The sequence below is a fragment of the Pleurodeles waltl genome, chromosome 4_2 (genome assembly GCF_031143425.1).
Source record: "Pleurodeles waltl isolate 20211129_DDA chromosome 4_2, aPleWal1.hap1.20221129, whole genome shotgun sequence".
Taxonomy (NCBI): domain Eukaryota; kingdom Metazoa; phylum Chordata; class Amphibia; order Caudata; family Salamandridae; genus Pleurodeles; species Pleurodeles waltl.
The window spans coordinates 366,589,285-366,614,273 of NC_090443.1; the positions used below are offsets into that span (position 1 = coordinate 366,589,285).

Sequence of the window (24,989 nt, forward strand, 5' to 3'; positions counted from 1 at the left end):
GTTTGACCTTAAATTGCAAACTCAAGAGTTTCTCCAGTACGGACTGGAATACCTCATGCCTGCTAACATTTTGCCTTTTGTTCAGTATAAATATTTTTTTATTTTCACTGATGGTTCAGTCCAGCCTGTTCTCGGTACCAAACATCAATATTTCATGGCTTGCACATCTGTATATGGAGTAATGAAGGATGAAGAGTTCCACCCTCAACAAACCTTTGTGCAGTCCCTTGGGGATTACACTGCACAGCTAGCTGAACTAAAAGCACTGTATTCTGGCTCTGAAATATATGGATCCTGAATCCCCGACAATTATAGCGTGTGGTTCATACTATTGTGTCCAGTCTTTCAATGAAAACTTACATTAGTGGCACCTCAATGGATTCAGAGGTTCTAAAGGAAAGCATAAAGTGCTTTAGGGAATCATGTAATACACACATTGGGTCCGAAACGTGTTGGAATACATGCTGAAGGGAATTTACTGGATGATGAAACAGCCAAATCTGCAGTCATTATGCAACTGTAGCTGTGATTACTCATTCCCATACAAGGGTGGATGATGAAGTATTGGCTGCAGTGAATGCTTCAGCAAATGGTGAACCTTTGCCAAAAGCATATCCAGCAAAATATTCCTGCCACTTAAGTGCCCAAAACATTAATTATGTAACCATTCCGGGGGATGGTGATTGGATGATTCCCAAATGAATTAAAGCAGCCCATGAGGGTGCTGCTTCTGCCCATGCTGGTGTGGCAGCTACAGTTTACTTCTTACAGAAATGCTAATGGTGGCATGGTCTGTACAAACAGACAAACTAATATGTCCTTAGTTGTGACATTTGCCAACAAATCAAAGGTTCCATCACTAAGCGCCCACTGCAGACACCACTCTTAGGGGCATATTTATACTTGTTTTGCGCCAAATTTGCGTCATTTTTTTACACAAGTTCGGTGCAAAACTAACTCCATGTTTATGCTTTGGCACTAGACCCGTCTAGCGCCAAAGGTATGGAGTTAAAGTCATTTTTTGGACGTGGAAACCTACTTTGCGTCAATGAGATGCAAAGTAGGTGTTCCTGTGCAAAAAATGACTCTATGGCCTTAGCGCCATATTTATCCTCCTGTGCTAAAATCACACACAGGAGGGAGGAGGGGTCAAAACATATTGCAAAGCTTGCTTTGCACCATTTTTTAACGCCTGGGTCAGGGCAGGCGTTAGGGGGACCTGTGGGCCTATTTCCATGGTGGAACACCATGGAATAAGCCCACAGGTGCCCTCCCCAGGCCCCAGGGACACCCCCACCCACACCAGAGGGACAGTGGAGGATGGGGGACCCCATCCCAGGTAAGTATAGGTAAGTACAGGGAAGTATTTTTTTTTTTAAGTGCCATTGGAGCCCCTGAAATGCCCCGCCCCCCCCTACATGGCACTGGGTGCAAAGGCCATACCCAGGGGACCCTTTTCCCCTGAGATGGCCACTGGGGTGGTAGGCATGACTCCTGTCTTTTCTAAGACAAGAGTCATGTGGTATGGATGGTTTTGCGTCAGAAAATGACTCTAGGCAGGTTAGAGTAATTCTTTTTACTCTAACCTGCCTAACGTCATTTTTTGGTGCAAAACCCCCTTCTTCCATACCACCAGCCAGACCCGACTAACGTCATTTTTTTAATGCTAGCCTACCCTTTGCAACAGCTTGCACCATTCCATAAATATGTTGCCCAGCTGGTGCACAGAAATGGTGCAAGCTGGTGCTAAACTTTTGGGTACAAAACTGCATTAGTGCAGTTTTGCACCAAAAAGTATAAATCAGGTCCTTAGTGTCCAACAAGGCACTCCAATGTGTGTATGTGGGCCATGGCTCTCCCTTGAATTAGGATGGTGCATTCAAGTATGTACTACTTGCTGTACATTCTTGCTCCTAATTCCTTTGGGTGTGGCCATGGTGATCAGCTGACACTCTCACTGCATGTGCTTCTCCCCTAAAACATAGTAACATTGGTGTATCCACAATTGGCATATGAAATATACTTGTAAAACCCTTGTAAAGTGGTATACCATATACCCAGGACCTGTAGATTAAATGCTACTAGTGAGCCTGCAAAACTGATTGTGCCACACACTTACGTAGCACTTTAAACATGTCTCAGCCCTGCCACTGCAGGGTCAGCGTGTGCAGTTTACTGCTACTTTGACTTGGCATTTAAAAGCTACTTGCCAATCCTTAAACTCCCCTTTCATTACATATGTCACCCCTAAGGTACGCAGTAGGCAGCCCATAGGGCACGTTGCTATATAACTAAAAGGTAGGACATGTACATTAAAGTTTTATGTGTCCTGGTAGTGAAAAACTCCAAAAGTCATTTTTCACTACTGTGAGGCTTACTCCTCTAATAGGCCAGCATTCGGAATTTCTTAATATACTTTTAAGCTGTAATTCCTGATCAGAAAGGAATAGCTGCACCATGTTTCATATCATTGGAAAGGTGATAAATACTCACCGCACTTTACTGCTAAAGTGGGATTTAACATTGCAATTTTAGAAATGCCACTTTTAGAAAGTGGGCATTTCTCTGCTCTTATAGCTCCGTGTGTCTGCAACTTGTCTCTAATACACATATGGGGCAGGTGACAGCTACACTTTGTACATTCCCTCTAGACAGCCACAAACACAGGAAGGTCAGGTGTGTCTGGGTACTCTTCTGCATTCATCTGCATCCTGATGGCGCTTCCTGCACAGGAAGTGTGGAGGGGAGATGACAGTTACAACTGAATAGGAAGTGCCTGTCCCCATACAAAGGGCTGATTATGTCCTATTGACAGTCTGGAGCCAGGGCTGAGGAGGAAAGAACCTCTGTGCACTTCAGAGACCCATCTTTGAAGTCACACCCCACTTCAAAGGCACATTTAGGTATAAGAACTGGGTCTCCGACTCTGTCAAATCAGTACACTACTGGACCTGTGAAGATCTCTACCAGGAGTAAGGACTGATGTGCTACAAAGACTACAAAGAGTGCCACTCCACTGGACTGCTTTCCAAGAAGGACTGTTCTCTGCTTTGCTGAGTTACCCTGCTGCCCTGCTGAGGAAGGTCTAGACCCCTCTTATCTGAACCCAGAGTGACTTCAAGGTCTTGTTGTCTTGCCCCCTTTTCTCCTGCAGTCTCATGGACATCAAAGACTGCCTGCAACCTGCAACCAGCACCTGGATTCTGTCTGCTGTGAGTCCTGCTCTGCCAAGTGGTGCCAATCCAGTGCTGGGCCCTTGGAAGTGAGTATCCCTGCTGCAACCCAATAAAGTCCATGCATCGATGATGTTGTGTCGCTCAGAACCGGTACATTTGCTCTCAACATCAAGCGTCACAGATGCAGCCTGAATCGCAGACACTGCATTGCCGACTGAGCAACGCTTTGTCCCCGGATTCTGCCACATCTTCGAACCTGCACAGCTTGGCGCCAATGCATCACTACAAATTAGTGGTTCGACGACGATGCATTGCCTTGAAGTCTAACACTGCTTGATCTTCGACACAGCCTTGACGCTACGCAGCTTGGATCCGATGCATCCCCTGCATCTCCTCAATCAACATTGATGCATCTCCTCCTCCTCTGTTCCTTGCATCAAACCCTCGACGTCGATGCTTCTTCCATCCAAGGTACTTTTTCAGCAGATCCTCCGTGGGTTCTGCAGCTGGCCTGCTCACCATTGCGGTCGGCCTGACTTTTGCATTTATCCCGGTTTAGCGCAACCTCAAGTACATTTTTTGCGCTATTGACTTCTAAGCATGATTTTTGGATTATTCTTATGAAATTTATATTTAGAATTCTACTGAATGGATTTTTGGTGTTTAGGTCTTGTTTTACTTATAAAAATGTTATCTACGTTTCTAAACCTGTGTGGATTACTTTTTGTGGCATTTTCATTGTGTTGCTGTGTGTGTGTTGCACATATATTTTACACATTGCCTCTTTAGGTAAGCCTGACTGCTCTGTGCCAAGCTACCAGAGGAAGAGCACAGGTTTTCTTTACCTGTTCATCCAACTTACCCTGACTAGAAGTGGTGGTTCCTGCTTCTACAGGGTGCATACGCTGCCAACCAGAAAACCCAGTTCTAACAATGACTATCAATACAAGCAAGAAAAAATAGGTTGACGCCTCTAAAATAATTTATTTGAATTCATTTGATTATCAACTAACCATTAAGGGCACTGCATAATGGAAAAAAAACAACTGATTTAAAAACAGATTGGGGTTCAAAAGATAGGCAGGTGCAGAGCATGGATGCCTTATTTAAAGCATGTCTGATTCCATTACAGATGATGTTTTGAATGACACTGTTCAGCAGACAACTTGGGTCTAGCAAAGGTTAAAGAAATGAATGTGCACAGTATCCCTTCCATTGCAAAAATTGACAATTGGCAAAATTTGGTAAATTACACAGAAGGCCTGCTCAATTGTATGGCCAGAAATGGTACATTTAATCCAAACCATTCTGGTCCGAACGTGTGATGCATGTTTTATAAGCTTTACACAGGGTGTTAAAGCAAGCAGACCGGACCCATAGAGACACAACATGCAGGAACTGTTACTACATAGAGCATAGGGAAGTTATGTCAGCAATGGTTACAACACTCCACTTTGACAGCTGTAAAAGAACACCTCTCTCTCCTCTCTGATGGCATGGATTTGCAAGATTTCTTGTAGGTCCTAGATCACCACACTCCAAAAGATTCTTGTATGCAAGTTACAATGAAATATGAAAGCTTTCTCCAATTGAAGCTGCTGCTCTGTTAAGGCTAATAGATCAGGCTAATTTGGAGAAAGCATTGGCTGTTGTTGATAATGGAATGAATACATTGTCCACTTGTATTTGCACATTTAACAACATTGTGTCATCTGCAATTTACATCATACAAAATGCCATTTCATTTTTACAAAATGGACAGAGTCAGCTTAGATCCATAATGCAGTTGAGTTGTAAATTGCAGGTTCTGAAATCAAATTGCTTGCACTGGAAGCACGAGAACCCATAGGAGTTATTCTTGCCCTTCAATTTTACATGCAAACGACAGATAATGACAAAGGATGCAACATACACAATGCTTAACATAGAAAAGCTACCTTTCACAGATACTTAAACTCCATCAGCAGCATGGTTAGAACATGGAGCTATCTCCCTGATGATTTCCACGTTAGATCCACATCATGTTTGAAGCATTTTCCGTTAGGCACATTCAAGGCCTTTGTGGAGAGTTTTATACATAAGGTGTGGGAAGTACCATTCGATTACAAATGTGTGAGTGGGGAAAAGAAAGTCTTTCTCAGTGGAAGTGGTTGTGAAACTTCTGTAAGCCACTCAATGATTTTAACATGTCAGTGGCTTATTTGGGTAGTGACTTGAAGGCAGTTCCCATCCCCTTAATTTGTACAGTGTTTCAGTAGCTTTCAAATTGAGTGATCAAGGCTGTTGTGGGATGACAGCAGATGTCCTGGGTGCGATTTCTGATGCTCAAATAGTGACCTGCTATAGTAACATATTTCCCTCCACACATGAGATTAGGGTAGGGAGTTTGCGGCCTCCCATTTCTACCCTTAATGTTAAGTTCCAATAGCTGAGCTGACTAAAAGCACTATTGTTTTGAAAACATGTGGGACTTACATCTGCCTGTGAAACATTTGAATTGAAAGTGGCGAGGTCATCAGCAGAGATACAGAAGCTTTTAAATATCAACTTTCCAAGACATTTTGGTGAACTTGTGAGCCGCATTTTTCATGCATCCAAAATCCGCAGGTGTTGTGCACTTTTTTAAAGTGAATGGGTCTGGTTTTGTTAGCACTTTCTATACTGCCTTTGGAGTAATTCCAACCTTTATACATTCCCTGTTTCAAGTGTTTTTGGACGCATACCGTTTGTATTGGCATTAATTGGCAGTATTCAATCAATCACATTTTTTTAGAGCATGCTACTCGCCGATGGGGTCTCAAGGCGCTGAGGGGTATGTCCTCGGTGTTCAGTCGAAGAGCCAGATCTTGAGGTCCTTCCTAAATTGAGGTGGCAATGGCGACTGTCTGAGGTGAAAAGGTAAGTTGTTACAACCCCTTGTTGCCAAGTAGGTGAAAACTCATTTTCCAGCTGAGGACACTCTCTATGCAGGGTATGTTGGTGAGCGGCTGCTGGGATGAGCGGAGAGTTCTGGAAAGGGACTGCCAGGTGATGCGGTGTTTGAGGTAGCTGGGTTCAATATTGTGGAAGGCTCTGTAGGTGTGTAAAAGGAGTTTGAAGTTGATCCGCTTCTCGATGGTGAGCCAGTGGAGGTCTTACAGATTTTCTGAGATGTGCTCTTGGCGGGGGATGATCAGGACGAGTCTGAGAGCGGCATTCTGAATTTGTTGCAGCTTGCTCAAGTTCTTCTTAGAGGTTCCGGCATAGAGGGTGTTGCTGTAGTCAAGTCTGCTCATGATTAGGACGTGTGTGACAGTTTTTCAGCAGTTGGTTGGTATCCATCTGAAAATCTTTCATAGGAGTCAGAGGGTGTGGAAGCAGGTGGAAGGGACGGAGTTGACCTGTTTGGCCATGGTGAGCACTGATTCGAGGATGATGCAGAGGTTTCTTGCAAGGTCTGTGGAGATGGGGGGCCTGCCGAGTGTAGAGGGCCACCAGGAGTTGTCCCAGGCTGAGGAGGAGTGTCCCAGGATGAGGATCCTGGTCTTGTTAGAATTCAGCTTGAGGCAGCTCTTTTCCATCCAGATGGTGACTGCTTCCATCCAGTCTCTGAAATTCTTCTTGGCTGTTGAGGGGTTCTCGGTCAGGGAGATGATCAACTGGGTGTTATCAGCGTAGGAGATGATGTTCATACCGTAGCTCCTGATGATAGGGGCGAGCGGGGTCATGTAGATGTTGAACAGCATGGGGCTCAATGAGGATCTTTGGGGTACTAAACAGCTGAAATCTGTAGGTTCTGATAGGTGTGGCGGACATGGATCTTGTAATGTTCATGTTGAGGGTTAATTTCTGGAGTTGTCCTATATGACTACGGTTGTTTCAAGATGCTTTTTATGAGCCATCCTATATGGATATGGATACCACGGTTCCAAGAATGTTTTCATCAGTCTCAACAACTGTGGGCATTGCGCAGGACGATAGCTCCTTGGCGGAGGCTGGGGCTCTGGATCATGTCTGTTCCTTTGATGTATGTACTCATCGAGGCTTTGGTGATTAGGTTGTCTGCTGATGCGGGATCCCCCTTGGATTCCCTTTCCACTGATGTGTTGGGTGACTTAATGGCTTCCTCCTTTGACATTTAAATTCGGCCTTTGCTTTAAGCAAATTGAATGTTTTAATTGGCTCATTTTAATTGTTTGCTCTGCTGGTTGATGTGAACATTTTATTGCTTTTAGTATTTCAGATGGGCTTTCTTTTAGAGTCTGTCTTCCTCATCTGGCAAGGGGAGAGTATTGTGAGAAATTCTTGGACCTGAGTTGGTCACCCGTTTCAGCTTCATTTTACATTTCACATTTTATTAATTTTAGTAAGCCTGCTTTTAGCAATGACTTTTAAATATTTTTATCAGTGTGCTTTTATTCTAGGAATACAAGGAACAAGCTTCTTTTTTGAGTTAGTCTTTGCATGACAAGTAGTCAGGACTTTCTGTCCAAGGCTAAGAACACTGTATACAATATGCTAGTTTGTGTTGCCCATACAGGAGACAGCCTCTAATGCCTAGGCACAGCATTGCTTCAGGACTATACTTCTGTCACAGTATGCTTTGTCATATAGACAGTGCACTGACCCTGAAGGGGCAGAAGGGCATTCCGACCACAACCATCCTGGGACACATGCTATGCGACATGCAGCTTGCTGGCGCTAATCTACCAGCCTCCTGAGAGGATTGCCAGCTACACCAAAGGCCAACCCCTGACACTGTTTTCAGGTATGAGGTTGGTGCTAATCCCTTAGATTGGGCCATGCAGAAGGGTTCACGGGCTATGCCATCAGCGTGGACTTAGGGTTAGGTAGAAACTTCTAGAACTTCTAGAATGTCTAGAATACACACCATGGTTGGATTGTTTACCTTCTTAATCATGTTTGTAATACTGATTACTTTGCTTTGTTTTTTTTTGCCTTATTATCACAGCTCTCTCTCTATATGCCAGATTGCGATTGTTCTAGTAAATGTATTGAAAACTTATCTCACATCTTTTTGTATCTCTCCTTGGCATGCATCAGTAATATAATGAAAGGGTAAAATCTGTTTCCACGACTTCCCGGGGGTGTCACAGTATCATGATTAGGTTGCCATAATCACCTTCCACCCCAGTAGGATTGGGGGTTTAGGTAAGAAGTTGTGAGCTAGCCAGGAGAATCCCATATTCTGAAGCTCTGCCATCCTAAATATGCAGACCTATTTTCTGAGTAGGAACTGTATGATGAAGGACAGTATCTTTGGCATAAAACACGTGTCCAAAATGAGGTTTGTTGAATATGGACTTTGAACAGGAACTGCTTTCCATGTAAGACTCTAAAAATGATAAATTTATATTTTTGAACATTTCCTCTGGCAAATGAGATTTCCTATAGCAGTGTAGCTGTATATTCTAGAGGCAAAACTACTAGCTTTTTTCCCTTCAATATCTGACTTTTATTCACAACACAGTACCATTTTGCACTACTCTCCACAAAACTTCAAGAAAGATAGAGTGTAGGTTTGACGGAATATGTTTATCTCTCTAAAGGTAATCACTGTTTTCGATTTCCATACCTTCCTGCACAGAGGTAAACTGATTCAGCAAGTAGCGGGACAAACTTTAATATATGTGGGCTATAGTTTAATTGATGTATTGAGTTTATTTTATGTGGGAAGGCCTAGTAACATTGCATAGCCAGTCTCGAACCATACACAATGATAGTATTCATGCCCACATTTAAACAAAAAAATTCTAACAATACAAAAAAGTGCAAGGCCGGACTGACCGTACCCAGCATCAGGCTTTTCCTTGGGAGGCTGAAAGGGTGGGGGCCTGTTTTGTTACCAGGGGGGCATTTCTGTAGCAGTACAGCAGTTTTGAAAGCACCTGCTGCAGAGCTCCTTGTATATTAAGTTGTTTTCAGGCAACAATAAAAGTGTCAAGATAACGCTGGTGATTAATGGTCCTGCTGGAGAGAGATCAAGAGCTTTGTCTAATGGTAGTATTGACTCATCTAAGGTAGCATAGATGGTTTGTATGCCTGCTGGAAAGGATGTGTAGCATGCATATCACAGAACAGTATTTTATGTGCATAGCTCAGTGTGTTTCTGCTTTTGTCATAGAGACTCGTTTGTAACTGTGCAGTTCATAAATCACAATCAAAATCTAGCACAGTGAGCTATGAAGTGTCATCAAAGAGCAACATGAAAACTGCAAGGTACAGAATAGAAAGTTATGTTTTTTTTCGGAGTCTTTCATTATCCTAATTTTGCTAAAAAGGGGTTGTTTGAAGTTAATTTTTATTACATAACCCAAACCTAATCACTGTGTAACATTCTGAATCCTGACTCTGTGCTTCTCCAGACCAAATACTCTTAAGAAATGCCTACCAGTATTGATAACATGAATCATACACCTACAAAGGAAACTTTATTCTATGTAACATTTCCTATACACTGATTTACACACCTATGATTCATTGTCTCTATATATGTGTGCGATGTTAAGTGCTCGGACCTAGCACAGTGAGCTATGAAGTGTCATCAAAGAGCAACATGAAAACTGCAAGGTACAGAATAGAAAGTTATGTTTTTTTTCTGAGTCTTTCATTATCCTAATTTTGCTAAAAAGGGGTTGTTTGAAGTTAATTTTTATTACATAACCCAAACCTAATCACTGTGTAACATTCTGGCCCGTATTTATACTTTTTGACGCTAAACTGCGCTAACGCAGTTTAGCGTCAAAAAATTTTGTGCCGGCTAACGCCATTCTGAAGCGCCATGCGGGCGCCGTATTTATTGAATGGCGTTAGCCGGCGCAAGCAGACCGGCGCTGCCTGGTGTGCGTGGAAAAAAACCACGTACACCAGGCAGCGCCGGCGTAGGGAAAAATGGCGTTAGGGCGTCTTAAAAATGGCGCAAGTCAGGTTGACGCTAAAAAATCGTCTTAACCCGATTTGCGCCATTTTAAACGACGCCCAGATGCCATTTACATGACTCCTGTCTTAGTAAAGACAGGAGTCATGCCCCCTTGCCCAATGGCCATGCCCAGGGGACTTCTGTCTCCTGGGCATGGTCATTGGGCATTGTGGCATGTAGGGGGGCACAAATCAGGCCCCCCTATGCCAAAAAAAAAATATTAAAAAAAAATTATACTTACCTGAACTTACCTGAATGTCCCTGGGATGGGTCCCTCCATCCTTGGGTGTCCTCCTGGGGTGGGCAAGGGTGGCAGGGGGGGTCCCTGGGTGCAGGGGAGGGCACCTGTGGGCTCATTTTGAGCCCACAGGCCCCTTAAGGCCTACCCTGACCCAGGCGTTAAAAAGTGGCGCAAATGCGGGGTTTTTTGACCCGACCACTCCCGGGCGTGATTTTTGCCCGGGAGTATAAATACGACGCATTTGCGTCGCCGTCATTTTTTTAGACGGGAACGCCTTCCTTGCATCTCATTAACGCAAGGAAGGCGTTCACGCAAAAAAATGACGCTATTTGCCCATACTTTGGCGCTAGACGCGTCTAACGCCAAAGTATAAATATGGCGTTAGTTTTGCGCCGAATTTGCGTAGAAAAAAACAACGCTAATTCGGCGCAAACGGAGTATAAATATGCCCCTCTGAATCCTGACTCTGTGCTTCTCCAGACCAAATACTTTTAAGAAATGCCTACCAGTATTGATAACATGAATCATACACCTACAAAGGAAACTTTATTCTATGTAACATTTCCTATACACTGATTTACACACCTATGATTCATTGTCTCTATATATGTGTGCGATGTGAAGTGCTCGGACCCTTTCACTGCTATGAGTAGTGCTATAAAAGAAATGAAATACATGTCAGACAGGAGCTATGGAGAGATGAGGGGCACTGCTGGATGGTTATAGTGATGAAATCACTGAAGAGCCCCAACAAAGATTATTGAATTCTGGTGCACTGTAAGGTCATCTTTTACTATGTTTTAAAAGTTAATACAATTGAATATATCATGAAACATTTTTTGAAGAATGTGCCATTTTGACCCAAATTTTCTTGGGGGGACAACCACCCCAAAACCCTGCTTGTAGTGGTCAGGCTCGCTCGCTGCACCCACTATCCACCACATGGGGGCTGGTCTGACAACATTTGCCAGGGCTGCTTTGGGTTCCCAGTCTGGCCCTGAAAAGGTGGGTCCATCCTTGAGTTAGAAACCCACAATAATCTGATTTTATTTATTACCTGCTCCACTTTCTCCAGAAAGGCATCAATGAAGTCCCTTTTCACATTTGGGTCCCAGCCCTCTTTGTGCTCGGCGATAACACCCCGCAGGAAGTCGAACAGTTTGTTGTGAGCTCTGAATATTTTCTGCTTCACTCCTGGGATGTGAACCAAGGCAGGGACCACATTCACTAGCTGTATGACAGAAGAATAAGAAGAAAGGAGTTGAAGTGGAGTACTTCAAAGTCAGCCACAGCAAACTTTTTTCCCAAAATACTATAGGTATTACCGATCAACAACAAAGACTGGGCATTTAGCTACAATGGGTTAATTTTTCTTTAAATAAAAAGGAAAATGAAGGACATTGCCTATCCCATTTTGAGTAGAAATTTGTGCAAGCAAGGTACATTTCTCTTAAGAGGAAGGTAAACAGTGCATACACTTTTCTTACAAGAGCAATTTTCAAACAGAGTTTGAAGTTTTTAACTGTTGCAAAAAAAGGGCAGGCATAGTCTTTTTCTTTTGAGGAGAGATAAATATGCTAGTAAATTCCAGTAAAAAAAAATACTGTGAATATTAACCACACATTTGAGATACGTTTGTCAATGGTCTCAAGACTCGCTTTTATAATACCTTGTCAACCTTGAGATTAACTGACCTCACTTTCTTGAGATAAAACAGCCACACCTTTGTCACAATGTGATCACCAGACATTTTTTCTTAGGACAGACTTAAATGGGTTCAAGAAATTTACTTGGACCAATCCAAACTCCTGCTCCAGGAGGGGGTGAGGTTACAAAGATGAGTTCAGGAAAGGTATTTAGCTACACTCAAGGTCCTAATTCACAAAGGATAGTTTAATATAAAAAAGTCTCTTTAAATGTCTGTCCCAATTCATTACTAAAGGGGAGAGTAAAATGACATTTTGTGCCAATGGAACATCCATTCTGTAAATATTTTGATGTTATGTTTGTTCAAAATGCCTAACAGTCTGGAGCAAGCTTGGTTCCAAAAGCAGTTCTAAAATTATTTTTTGGCGGGAAATTGACATTGACCAATCCTAGGACCTAATTTACAGTTTGGCAAGGGGTTACTCCATTACACGTGAGGGATATCCTGCCACCTTATTACAAGTACTCTAGGAAATCAGAAACATGATGGATGCATGGAGAAACGGGAGGTGGGTGTGTCACAGACAAGCAAACTGATACACTGGGATCCTCAAATCGCTCCAGACATGGCACTTGCAGTAGAATATTACAACAAACAATTGAACACATAAAGTATTACAGATCTCTAGTTTGTTTTCTGTACCTGGAAAATAAACATTAAGATAAAAGCAATTATTTTCAGTGCCACTTTAGGCCCAAGCCTAAACACAGTCTTTAGTTCTGTAATACCTAATCAGTGAACTCTTACACCCAAAGTTACAGACATTTGTGCACAAATGTGGTGCAAGCGGATGGTGTGAGGTCCTTGGCAGTTGACAATGTTAGTAGTAAAGACAGGAGGGCTATAAACTCTGTGGTGAACAGAAAGAAGTTGGGCTGGTAAGGCCACATGGCAAATGATAATGGATGGTTAGCAGACTGTGTCCAACTACAAGGAGATTGGTTGCAAAAGCAAAAGGCTGAATATATTGATAAACCATACTGGATTGCAGTGGTATCTCCAAAAATGCACTAAAAAGTTTTGAGAATGACTCGGAGCTGGGGTGGTTCTCACTGGCTGAAACACCCTTAATGAATAGTGTGGCATCCTCCCCATGGATGGATGGCCAGTAGCATGTGATAAAACCATTTTCCTAAAACATATTTTGCTAAATTCCCTTTTCATCCTTTACAGTAATCTCATTTTTACATGACATCATAAACCAATTTTACCAATGCAGTCTAGTAGGACAAAGTTTTTTTTATTTTGCATGTAACATGGATATCTATTTGAACAATGCATGTTTCACGAGTTAGTTTTATTAACTATCAGAAATACTTTTTTGTAAATTCCTTAAAAGATTTTTTAATTTGTGGAAAAGTTTCTTTGCATTTTAAAATGCATAGTAAGCAATTCAGAACAACCAAAGAATGTGGTTGTTGTTATGCTGTTTAGAAGGTTTGCTTAAAATGATATGTATCTGAAAGGATATGCATTTGGCATGGTAAATGGATACATACTGGTAGGCAGGTACATGGATTGCCCCGTAAGTAATGTTAGATGATAGAAAGGATTTAGGAGGCTTGAGGATGGGGTTGCACGTTGTCAAAGTTGATGACGATATACTGGTACATAAGAAAAAACATTTTTCTAGAAGATAAACAGATAACATACTCAAAATAAAATTGAATTAAAAGATGTTACAAGGAAGTTAAGATTTAAAAAAAAAATAATGTGGTCAAAACAACAGAACACATTGGAACAGGAGGTTGTTGAAAATGTGATTTAGAAAATAAGGCCTGAATTTAAGAAAAGTGGTGCTGCATCCAGTGCAGCACCACTTTTCTTGCACCCCTTAGAGCCCTCCTAGCGTAACCATGTGTGGGCCGTATTTAATATATGGCGCATCATGGCGCACGGTAGGGGCAATAGTGTCAAAAGTTTTGATGCTATTGATGTCCTGTGCAGGATTAGCACCACAATCTTGGCACTAATCCTGAACAGTACATAGGGGCCCACTGAACACATTGGTATGCCCCCTCTAACACCTGCTCTGTTCAGGCTTTAAAAATAGCCACTGAAAATGGTGCAGTGGAATCGCTTAGATTCCGCTGCACCATTTTTGCGGTTACCCCTAAAGGGGAAACCCCCCCTTGCATTCATTAAGCCTGGTGCAGGCATAATGTGGCGCAAGGGGCTACAAAGTACCGCAATGCTTACATTGAGCCACTTTGCAAATATGGCGCGGCAAATGTGGCCTCGTTGGGCCACATTAGCGTCATACAAAATGATGCTAATGTGGCGCAAGGAGGTGCTCGGCTCTCTTAAATCTGGGCCTAAATGTTTAGCAAAATATGCTTAGGAGAGTTTTGATATTTTTTATTTGATTTTTTTATTATTTGTATTAGTCCACCTGTTGGACCTGAGACTCTTTGCAGGGTCACCCCCAAACCTTTTGCCTCAGCCCTGCTGTTTCTGAACTTGTTTGTTTTGGCCTTTAGGATTCTGTACACTTTACCACTCCTAACCAGTGTTAAAGTGCTTGTACTCTCGCCTTTAAACATGGTAAAATTGGATTACTCCCCATTGGCACATTTAGGGGCATATTTATACTCTCTTTGCGCTGAATGTGCATCAAACTTTTTGACGCACAATCGGCGCAAACCCTGCCCCATATTTATACTTTGACGTCCGACCCCGCGGGAAGGGGGAACCAGCCTTGCGTTAATTATATGCAAGGTAGGTGTTCCCTTCCCAAAAATGACTTTAAGGCCTGTGCCCCTTATTTATACTCTGGCGTCATTTTGACGCACAAGAGGGGGTGGGCCTTAAAAAACGGCGCACAGCCTGATGTGCGCTGTTTTTTAACGCTTGGGTCAGGGCAGGCGTTAAGGGACCTGTGGGCTCGGAAGGAGCCCAGAGGCCCGTCCCCTGCCCCCAGTGACACCCCCTGCCACCCTTGCCCACCCCAGGAGGACACACAAGGATGGAGGGACCCATCCCAGGGAAGTAAAGGTAAGTTCGGGTAAGTATTTTTTTCGGATTTGTTTTGTGGCATAGGGGGGCCTGATTTGGGCCCCCCTACATGCCACTATGCCCAATGACCATGCCCAGGGGACATAAGCCCCTGGGCATGGCCATTGGGCAAGAGGGCATGACTCCTGTCTTTACTAAGACAGGAGTCATGTCAATGGAGGTTGGGCGTAAAACAAAATGGCGCAAATCCGGTTTGAGGCCTGAATTTTGCCTCAGACCTGACTTGCACTATTTTTTGACGCACAACCCCCATTTTCCCATACGCCGGCGCTGCCTGGTGTGAGTAATTTTTTTTAATGCACACCAGTCCGCAGCGCAGGCTAACGTCATTTCATTAATAAGGCACTCGCATGGTGCGTTGGAATGGCGTTAGCCGGCGGTAAAATTTTTGATGCACAACTGCGTTGGCGCAGTTGTGCGTCAAAAAGTATAAATATGGGCCTTAATTTACTTCTAGGTCCCTAGTAAAGTGGTGCTACATGTATCCATGCCTGTAAATTAAATGCTTCTAATGGGTCTGCAGCACTTATTGTGCCACCCACTTAGGTAAACATGTCCCAGGCCTGCCATTTCAGCCTGTGTGTACAGTTTTAAAGAGCAATTTTGCCCATGCAAAATAAATCTTTTGCCATACCAAAATCACCCATTTTATTACACGTAAGCCACCAGCAGATATTTTCTATTTCAATTTTAAATTAAATTCTTGTGCCTGTAATGCACTGCATGTAATTCCTAATCATTTTAACAGTTTTTAATGTAAAGTGTTGTAATGCTCTTGGGCCTTCAGTGTTCTATATAAAACTACATAATAGATAAATAAATAACTAAGGTAGGCCCTAAACAACCCACAGGGCATGGTGTGCTGTATTTAAAAAGTTGGACATGTACGTTTAAGTTTTACATGTCTTGGTATTGCAAGGCCTATCTCTACGATAGCATAACATTGGACAAACATATTGCATTTTATTAGTGATAACTTTTGTTTGGGAGGAGATGGGAATCTTATATTTGGTGTCTGAGGAATTTGTAGTTTAAAACTGTCTTTAATGAGAATGTTGGATTTTAAGCCACAATTCTGAAAATGCCACTTTTAGAAAGTGAGTATTTTCTTTCCCTAACCATTTGGTGCCTGAAGCCTGTTCCTGGGTCACATGATTAGGAGTAGTTGGCAGTTGGGCTTTGTATATTCCTCCCAGACAGCCACAAAATAGATGATCTGGGTGCTGCCAGGAAGGATCATACTGACATGACGATGATGGGTGGGGGGATGGAGTGTCACCTGTCACACTTGCACTTCAAAGACTCTGCTTCAGCTCACACACAAAGGTCTTCACATTAGCCTATTCTGCCTACAGACAGACTGGGGCAAGAGCAGAAAGACAGGAAATTCCAGAACCTTTTGTAGGGGAAAGGCTCCAGAAGCTTCTTTCACTTCAAAGTTTGCACCAGGTATAAAAGTGGACCCTCAGACCCACTCTTCAGTACACCCCTGGACTTGTGGACTCTACTGAAGGACTGCCCTGCTGCCAGAGGACTGCCCTGCTGCTGGAAGCTTGCCCTACCATCTGAGAGGGAAGCCTGGACCTCCGCCCTTCATCCCAGGCTACCTGAATGACTCCAAGGGCTAGTTAACCAGTCTTCTGTTCTGAGCTACAGGGACACAACATGCTACAAAGGGCTCCCTCCAAATACCCACCTTACCTGCTGCACTGGACCTGCCTGGACCTGAAAGTGAAACTGCCTCAGCCCTGCTGGTTTATTCTGGAGTGTATTGCTGATCCCCAAGAGGTGCCTCCCAGGCCCTGACCCCTTGTGGAGCAACAGTCGAGTTCCCCTGGAAGAAAAGGAGAAATCCTGAAGTTTGTCTTCATAACCACAAAGTGTCACGCCGCGGCCGCCGCGGCTCCTACGGCGGCCGCGGCCGCGCGCTCAGGTCGCCGCAGCGCGGCATTCCCTTCATGCCGCGGCCTGTGTGCGAGCCTCGGGAGAGGCCGCGGCTGGCACACAGCCCGCGGGAGAAGCCGCGGCTTGCGCGCAAGCCGCGGGGAGTTCAGGAGGCCTGGTCAGGGGTCGCGGCACTCGCCGCACCCCTTTCTTTAAGTTCTGCCGCAAAGGCAGACGCGGCAGGGCTTGAGACCCCGAGTGGGTTTCAGGCCTGACCGCGCATAGCGCATTTAGTGCGCTTTACATCAAGTCTTCCTGTACCAATGAATTAATCATCTGCTCACCACTTACCAATGTCTCCAGGCAAAAGCCGAACCCTTGCACATGGTGGTGTTTTTATGCCTGCCTTTTCCTTTCCCAGCATGCTGCCCACTTCCTCTCTTCCCAGCATGCATTGTTTTTCTTTGTTTGGACGCATGTACCTGATTCACTATTATACTCTTTTCCCCAATCCAAGATGGTGGTGTTTCTACTTCCTGTTTCCTACTTCCTGCCTAGAGGTATATAAGGGGAATTCAGCTGCTTGTTCATTGCGTTGCAACACTCCTTGGTGGTAGTCACGCTCTGACTGGTTTCTTCCTGCGAATCCAGTATTTCCTGACCTGTCTTCGTTTCCAGTCTTCCTGTACTCCGGATCTTCAACTCTAACGCCTTGGTGTCCTCCTTTTGTTTCAGGGAGTTCCAGTTGGAGGTTTTTTACCCTACTGGGGTTTTTCCTCTGGGACTCCTTCTGGAGGGCACGGACTGTAGTGGCTTGCTATTGTCAAACAGCACCGTGGCTACCGGAAGGGGTCGCCCCTACCTCGGCCAGAGCAGAACCAGCCGGAACCGGGGTCGTTCCCCAACTCTTCTCAACTTCGACGGTAAGCCCATTGAAAACCGTGACAGATTGCAACGCCCACAAATCCAGTTGCAGTCCGGAACCATGGATAATCCAGTGGCAAATACGGAACCTACGAGCCAGACCCTGCTTATGACGATACAACAACAGGCTCAAGAACTCCAACAGCTACGTACTGAAAATACCGTCTATCGACAAGCATTTGCATCCAGGACCACAGATGTACCCTCAGTAGCTGCCACTACACCTCGTTTCTCCGGGGATCCTAACAGATTAAAAGAATTCCTGGATGCCTTGACGGTTTATTTTGCCTTTCGCCCCTCGCAATTTGTACAAGACAAGACCAAGGTGGGGTATTTGATTAGCGCCTTATCGGGGCCAGCATTGGCTTGGGCCACTCCTTTAGTGACAAGAAATGATCCTTGCCTATCTAATTATTCCACCTTTATCACTACTTTTAAACAGATGTTTGAACGCCCTGGACTCGAGGCATCTGCAGAAGAAGCTCTTTGCGAAATCCAACAAGGGAATCAAGATGTATTACAATACATCACCCGTTTCAGACAATTAGCAGCAGAAACATCCTGGGTGGAACGTACCTTGGTGACACTGTTCCGTAGAGGTCTCAGAGAGGACATTAAGGATGAACTGGTGCACTCTGCTAGAATAGAGAACCTTAAAGGATTGATGGATCAGATTCTGACGATAGAATATCGATTGAACGAACGAAGAATGGAGAAAAAGAAGAGTCGTTTGCCATCTCACTCAGTGACGTCTCGCACCTTCTCTCATTGGACCGAGGAAGTCCGTCCTGAACCTAAGGGGAATACCGAGGAGGAGCCAATGCAAATTGACACGGCTCGAGGACCTTTATCAGCTAGTGAAAGAGAACATAGATGAAGGAAGGGGCTTTGTCTATATTGTGGTACAGCTGGTCACCTAATTCGCACCTGCCCCATTCGTCCAACCAAACCCTTGGGAAACGCCAACTCCCGTCCTCAGTGAAAGGGTGAGGACGGGATATCGTGAAATACCTTCCATTTGTTCTTCCAGGGAGGAAGGAACTGCTCTTTTTCTTTTACCAGTTATCCTTAATTTAACTGATGGCCGGGAAGAAAGAACATTGGCCTTATTGGACTGCGGAGCCAGTGGCATCTATTTAGATGAAGCCTGGGCCAAAGAACGACAGATAGCACAAATACCTAAGGAAGTACCAGAACAGGTACACACGGTGGATGGATCACTCTTGGCCTCAGGACCCATACAATATACCACCCCTACCTTCTGTCTACAGTTTGGGAAACACCAAGAAAATCTTTGGTTTGATTTAATTTCATCACCACACCACGTCATGATCCTGGGAATTCCATGGCTCACACGGCACAACCCTTACATCAACTGGGAAACAAGAACTATTTCCTTATCCTCTCACTTTTGCCAACACCACTGCTATCCCGCAGGGGATTATTGGTCTCCAAAAAGTCTCTTAGCAGCACCCCCTAAGATGGGATGCTCTATTAACGTCCTACAGGGAGTTCCCAGGCATTATCAGGAATATGCCGATGTATTCCAGAAGCCAGAAAAACCTGAACTGCCACCCCATAGAGAATACGATTGCGCCATCCCTTTAGAACCAGATACAGTGGTTCCTTTCGGGCGAATGTACTCTCTCACAGAACCGGAGAAGCAGATTCTTAAAGAATACCTTGATGAGAACCTACAAAGGGGGTTGATTGCTCCCTCTTCTTCAACTGCAGGGGCTCCTCTTTTCTTTGTGCCGAAGTAATCTAAAGATTTGCGTCCCTGTATTGATTTCAGAGGATTAAACAAGATCACTATTAAAGATCGGTACCCGTTACCCCTCATAAAGGACATCCTAGAAACAGTCAGAGGGGCAAAGAGATTCACCAAGCTGGATCTCCGAGGAGCCTACCATCTTCTAAGAATTAAAAAGGGTGATGAGTGGAAGACTGTTTTTAGAACACCCTTTGGTCACTTCGAATATAGAGTAATGCCATTCGGACTCACCAATGCCCCTTCCATTTTTCAAAGGTTCATGGATTCTATCTTCTCTGATCTTTTGCAACAAACAGTGGTGGTGTATCTTGATGACATTTTAATCTTTTCTGTTCAACCAGAGGAACACTCTACGCATGTTCGCCAAGTTTTAGAGAGACTCCGACAACACCATTTATTCTGCAAACCTGAAAAGTGCGAGTTTGATCAGACGGAAGTAAAATACTTGGGATATTGCATTAACCAAACTGGAGTTGCCATGGATTCAGACAAGGTGCATGCTATATTGAACTGGCCATCTCCTTCTTCCATCAAGGAGACTCAGTGTTTTTTGGGATTAGCCAACTTCTATCGACAATTCATAGCAGACTTTGCCCAGAGAAGCAGCTACATTACACAAACCCTTAAAAAAGAACATCTAAAGAAGGGCTTTTGTTGGACACAAGACGCAGAGTTAGCCTTTCAGGATTTAAAGAAAGCCTTTATTCAAGCCCCTATTCTACGACACCCAGACACCAGCAAACAATTCATTGTTGTCGCAGACGCCTCAGAAAGAGCCATTGGGGCTGCCTTATTGCAAAGACAAGACGATGATGATTTAGAACACCCTGTATTCTACCTGTCACACATTTTATCCGATTCCGAGTGGAACTATTCCGTGTTAGAACGTGAATTACTCGCCTTAAAAACCGCTTGCACAGAATGGAGACACTTTTTGATGGGCTCAAAGGAACCTTTTGAAGCCCGGACAGACCACAGGAATCTACAGTGCTTAAGAAACTTTCAGTGTCAAAATAGCCGGCAGGCTCGATGGGCTTTCTTTTTCAGCCAATATGACTTCTATATCACTTACATCCCTGGTTCTCAGAACATCCTGGCGGATGCCTTGTCCCGACGTTACCCTGAGTGCAGCGATTCTACTGTACAGAACCTATTTGACGATAACAAGATCATTGGGGTAGTACAGACTTTTTTAGACCAAGTCAAGTCCGAATATGCCCGTCTAGAAGAGACAAAGCTGAATAAGTTGCGTCTGCAACTGCATATAGATCAAGGCTATTATTATCATGATAAGGCCCTGTTCTTACCCACTAAAATAGTACAGACTGAAGCCTTACGTATGTGCCATGATTCCCCTATCGCGGGTCATCGAGGAATGAAAGCTACTCAAGAACTTCTGCTTCGCTCCTTCTGGTGGCCAACACTCAAGACAGATACTGAGGAATATGTATCATCTTGTCCTATATGTGCTCAAGCCAAGACACCCCGTACCAAACCAGTAGGATTACTCCGCCCACTACCAGTTCCCCCAGGCCCATGGCACACTATCTCCACAGATTTCATGTGCGCATTACCCTCTTCAATGGGAAATCACGTAATAATGGTAACCGTGGACTCCTTCACCAAGATGGCTCACTTCACGGCCTTAAGAAAGTTACCAACGGCAAAAGAATTGGGTCAAATCTTTACACAAGAAATCTTTCGGCTTCATGGATTACCTCAGGTCATTATATCGGATAGGGGTCCTCAATATATCTCCCGATTCTGGAATCAATTCTGTAAGACATTGGGAATCAAAGTGGCCTTATCATCTGGGTTCCACCCTCAAACCAATGGACAGACGGAACGACTCAATCAAGGTCTCGAACAATATTTATGTAGCTTCTGCAATGCTACGCAGAGTAATTGGGCTACCTATTTACTGCTTGCAGAATTCTCCTATAACAACTCCATACACAGCGCCTCGAAGGTCTCTCCCTTCTATGGCTCCTACGGTTTCCATCCCAAGGCCTTTCCAACTCCCCTGAGAGATAATTCCAATCTTCCTGCCATCTCTTCCTATGTTCGACAGCTACGGGGTATCCAACGTGTTATCCAGTCCAACCTTGTGGCCACTAAGTCCCGCATGAAAAGGATAGCAGATAGGAGACGCTGTGCGGCTCCTCAATATCAGGTCCAGGATAAAGTCTGGCTCTCCTCTAGATTCCTACCTCTCCGACTCACTCAGAACAAATTCAAACCCCGCTTTTATGGTCCCTTCCTAATTCTCAAAAAGATTAACCCAGTGTCTGTGCGTCTTCGCCTGCCTCGGACGTGGAAGATTCACCCTGTATTCCATGTCTCTCAACTTAAACCTTACCTTCCTGATCCTTTTCACAGACAATTTTCGTGTCCCCCTCCTCTGTTGGTTGATAATGTGCCCGAGTATGAGGTCCAGGAAATCTTTGACTCTCGGCTTTTCCATGGGCGCCTCCAGTATCTTATTCATTGGAAAGGTTACCCTATGAGTGAGTGTTCCTGGGAGGATGCCCCTTCAGTTCATGCCCCTCTTTTGGTCCGTCGCTTTTTTCGACTCTTCCCTCACAAACCTGGGGCCTCGGGGGGGGGACATATTGTCACGCCGCGGCCGCCGCGGCTCCTACGGCGGCTGCGGCCGCGGGCTCGGGTCGCCGCAGCACGGCATTCCCTTCATGCCGCGGCCTGTGTGCGAGCCTCGGGAGAGGCCGCGGCTGGCACACAGCCCGCGGGAGAAGCCGCGGCTTGCGCGCAAGCCGTTGGGAGTTCAGGAGGCCTGGTCAGGGGTCGCGGCACTCGCCCCCCCCCCCTTTCTTTAAGTTCTGCCGCAAAGGCAGACGCGGCAGGGCTTGAGACCCCGAGTGGGTTTCAGGCCTGACCACGCATAGCGCATTTAGTGCGCTTTACATCAAGTCTTCCTGTACCAATGAATTAATCATCTGCTCACCACTTACCAATGTCTCCAGGCAAAAGCCGAACCCTTGCACATGGTGGTGTTTTTATGCCTTCCTTTTCCTTTCCCAGCATGCTGCCCACTTCCTCTCTTCCCAGCATGCATTGTTTTTCTTTGTTTGGACGCATGTACCTGATTCACTATTATACTCTTTTCCCCAATCCAAGATGGTGGTGTTTCTACTTCCTGTTTCCTACTTCCTGCCTAGAGGTAAATAAGGGGAATTCAGCTGCTTGTTCATTGCGTTGCAACACTCCTTGGTGGTAGTCACGCTCTGACTGGTTTCTTCCTGCGAATCCAGTATTTCCTGACCTGTCTTCGTTTCCAGTCTTCCTGTACTCCGGATCTTCAACTCTAACGCCTTGGTGTCCTCCTTTTGTTTCAGGGAGTTCCCGTTGGAGGTTTTTTACCCTACTGGGGTTTTTCCTCTGGGACTCCTTCTGGAGGGCACGGACTGTAGTGGCTTGCTATTGTCAAACAGCACCGTGGCTACCGGAAGGGGTCGCCCCTACCTCGGCCAGATCAGAACCTGCCGGAACCGGGGTCGTTCCCCAACTCTTCTCAACTTCGACGGTAAGCCCATTGAAAACCGTGACACAAAGTAGCCCATTCTCGCCTAAATCATGCTGCCCATGCCAACCTCCAATGAGAAGCTCTGGTGAACCCAACTCTTCTTGCTACAGCAACGGCCAACGATGACCAGCAAGGTGAGAGCTGCACTTCTACAGTAACAACAGCTCTCTGTGACCTCCCACACGAAGTTCCAGCAACAACCTTCCGAGATGCCCGAGAGGTTCCTCATGCTACAGCGTTGACTGTCCATGGCGCCTGGCCTGCTCTTTGTGCCACAATGGCGACCATCTGTGATGCTCTTCCTTCTTCTTGTGTCCTCCTCTACAATGAATGGAACTCTTTGTGATGGAGTTTATAAGGTAACATTTTCAGCATGACTAACCTGGTCCCAGGATCTGGTCTGTGCTCAATCACACAAGTTCGGAAATTGTGACTTTCACCCGATATTGCATGACCAGATGACTGGGAGTGGCACTCTGTGCTTTAGGCCCTATACATACCTTAAATCTTTGGAATTGCATATCTCTGGTCCTGGGGATTGGAGTTTTTTAGTTTTAGTTTCAAATAATTTTTCTTGTGTTGTGTTTTGACTTTATTACTATGTGAGTGCTGTATAAATGCTTTACATATTGTCTCTATATTAATCCTGACTGCTTTTGTGCCAAGCTACCAGAGGGTTAAACACAGGTTAATTTAGTAACTCCTTGTGGTTTATCCTGACAAGGATTGTGGCTGCTGCTTAAGTAGGGTTTGACCTCTCAACCAACAACCGATTTTCTGACATTGGTGCTCAGTGGTGGGATCCAGTACTTGTGTTCATGAAGTGCCTTGCAGTGATTTGTAGAATGTAAAAATCCCATTATAAATAATTTGATACCAATTCATTGTTTTTAAAATTCTCCTTGACTGGTCTCTTTTGCTTTTTCCAGTTTCACTTCTATTCCATCTGACTTTGTCCATCTGTGACCGAACCTGCAAAGATGTATTGTGAGCTCAATTATCTGGAGAGTTACACTGTGACTGAGCTCAATGAATTATGCAAGGAAAGGGGACTTCCAGCCACCAGGAGCTCCAAGAGCAGGGGTTCCAGCCGGCCTCCAGGGCTGGAGGAAAGCATGCCAGTAACAGGCTACAAAGGAGGAGGATGATGAGGTGGTCATTGAGAAGTAGCAGAAGGAGATGATGGAAGAGGAGGGTGGCAGTCCTCTGATCATGGCTCCAGAGGAGAGAGGATGACCCATAGAAGAGCGCCCCGCTATCAGATCCAGGCCAAGCAGCATCCTCTCTTTCCACAATCTGCCCCAAGTGGAGCTTGAGGACAGGAGAGTTACACTGTGACTGAGCTCAATGAATTATACAAGGAAAGGGGACTTCCAGCCACCAGGAGCTCCAAGAGCAGGGGTTCCAGCCGGCCTCTAGGGCTGGAGGAAAGCACGCCAGTAACAGGCTACAAAGGAGGAGGATGAGGAGGTGGTCATTGAGAAGTAGCAGAAGAAGATGATGGAAGAGGAGGGTGGCAGTCCTCCGATCATGGCTCCAGAGGAGAGAGGATGACCCATAGAAAAGCGCCCCGCTGTCAGATCCAGGCCAAGCAGCAGCCTCTCTTTCCACTATCTGTCCCCAATGGAGCATGAGGACAGGGGTGCCTTTAGGGTGTTCAAATTGCAAATGGCCAAACTCAGGCTAGATAGGGAAGCAATCAAGGAGGAGGGTGCTACAAAGAGGGAAGCAGCTAAGAAGGAGGCTGCTGCAGAGACGGTAAAAAGGGTGGCTGCTGCCCTGAGGGCCCTTGAAGAAAATAAGTTGG

At 44.9% G+C, this 24,989-nt stretch overlaps 1 protein-coding gene across 1 annotated transcript in view; it reads right to left on the reverse strand.

The window, feature by feature from the left end:
- Positions 1 to 24,989, reverse strand: part of LOC138292727 (cytochrome P450 2D15-like) — a 496,310-nt gene that overhangs the window by 359,310 nt on the left and 112,011 nt on the right. The window contains exon 5 of the mRNA XM_069231465.1: positions 11,394 to 11,567. Coding sequence (XP_069087566.1) covers positions 11,394 to 11,567 — 174 coding nt within the window. The remainder of the gene's footprint in view (positions 1 to 11,393; positions 11,568 to 24,989) is intronic.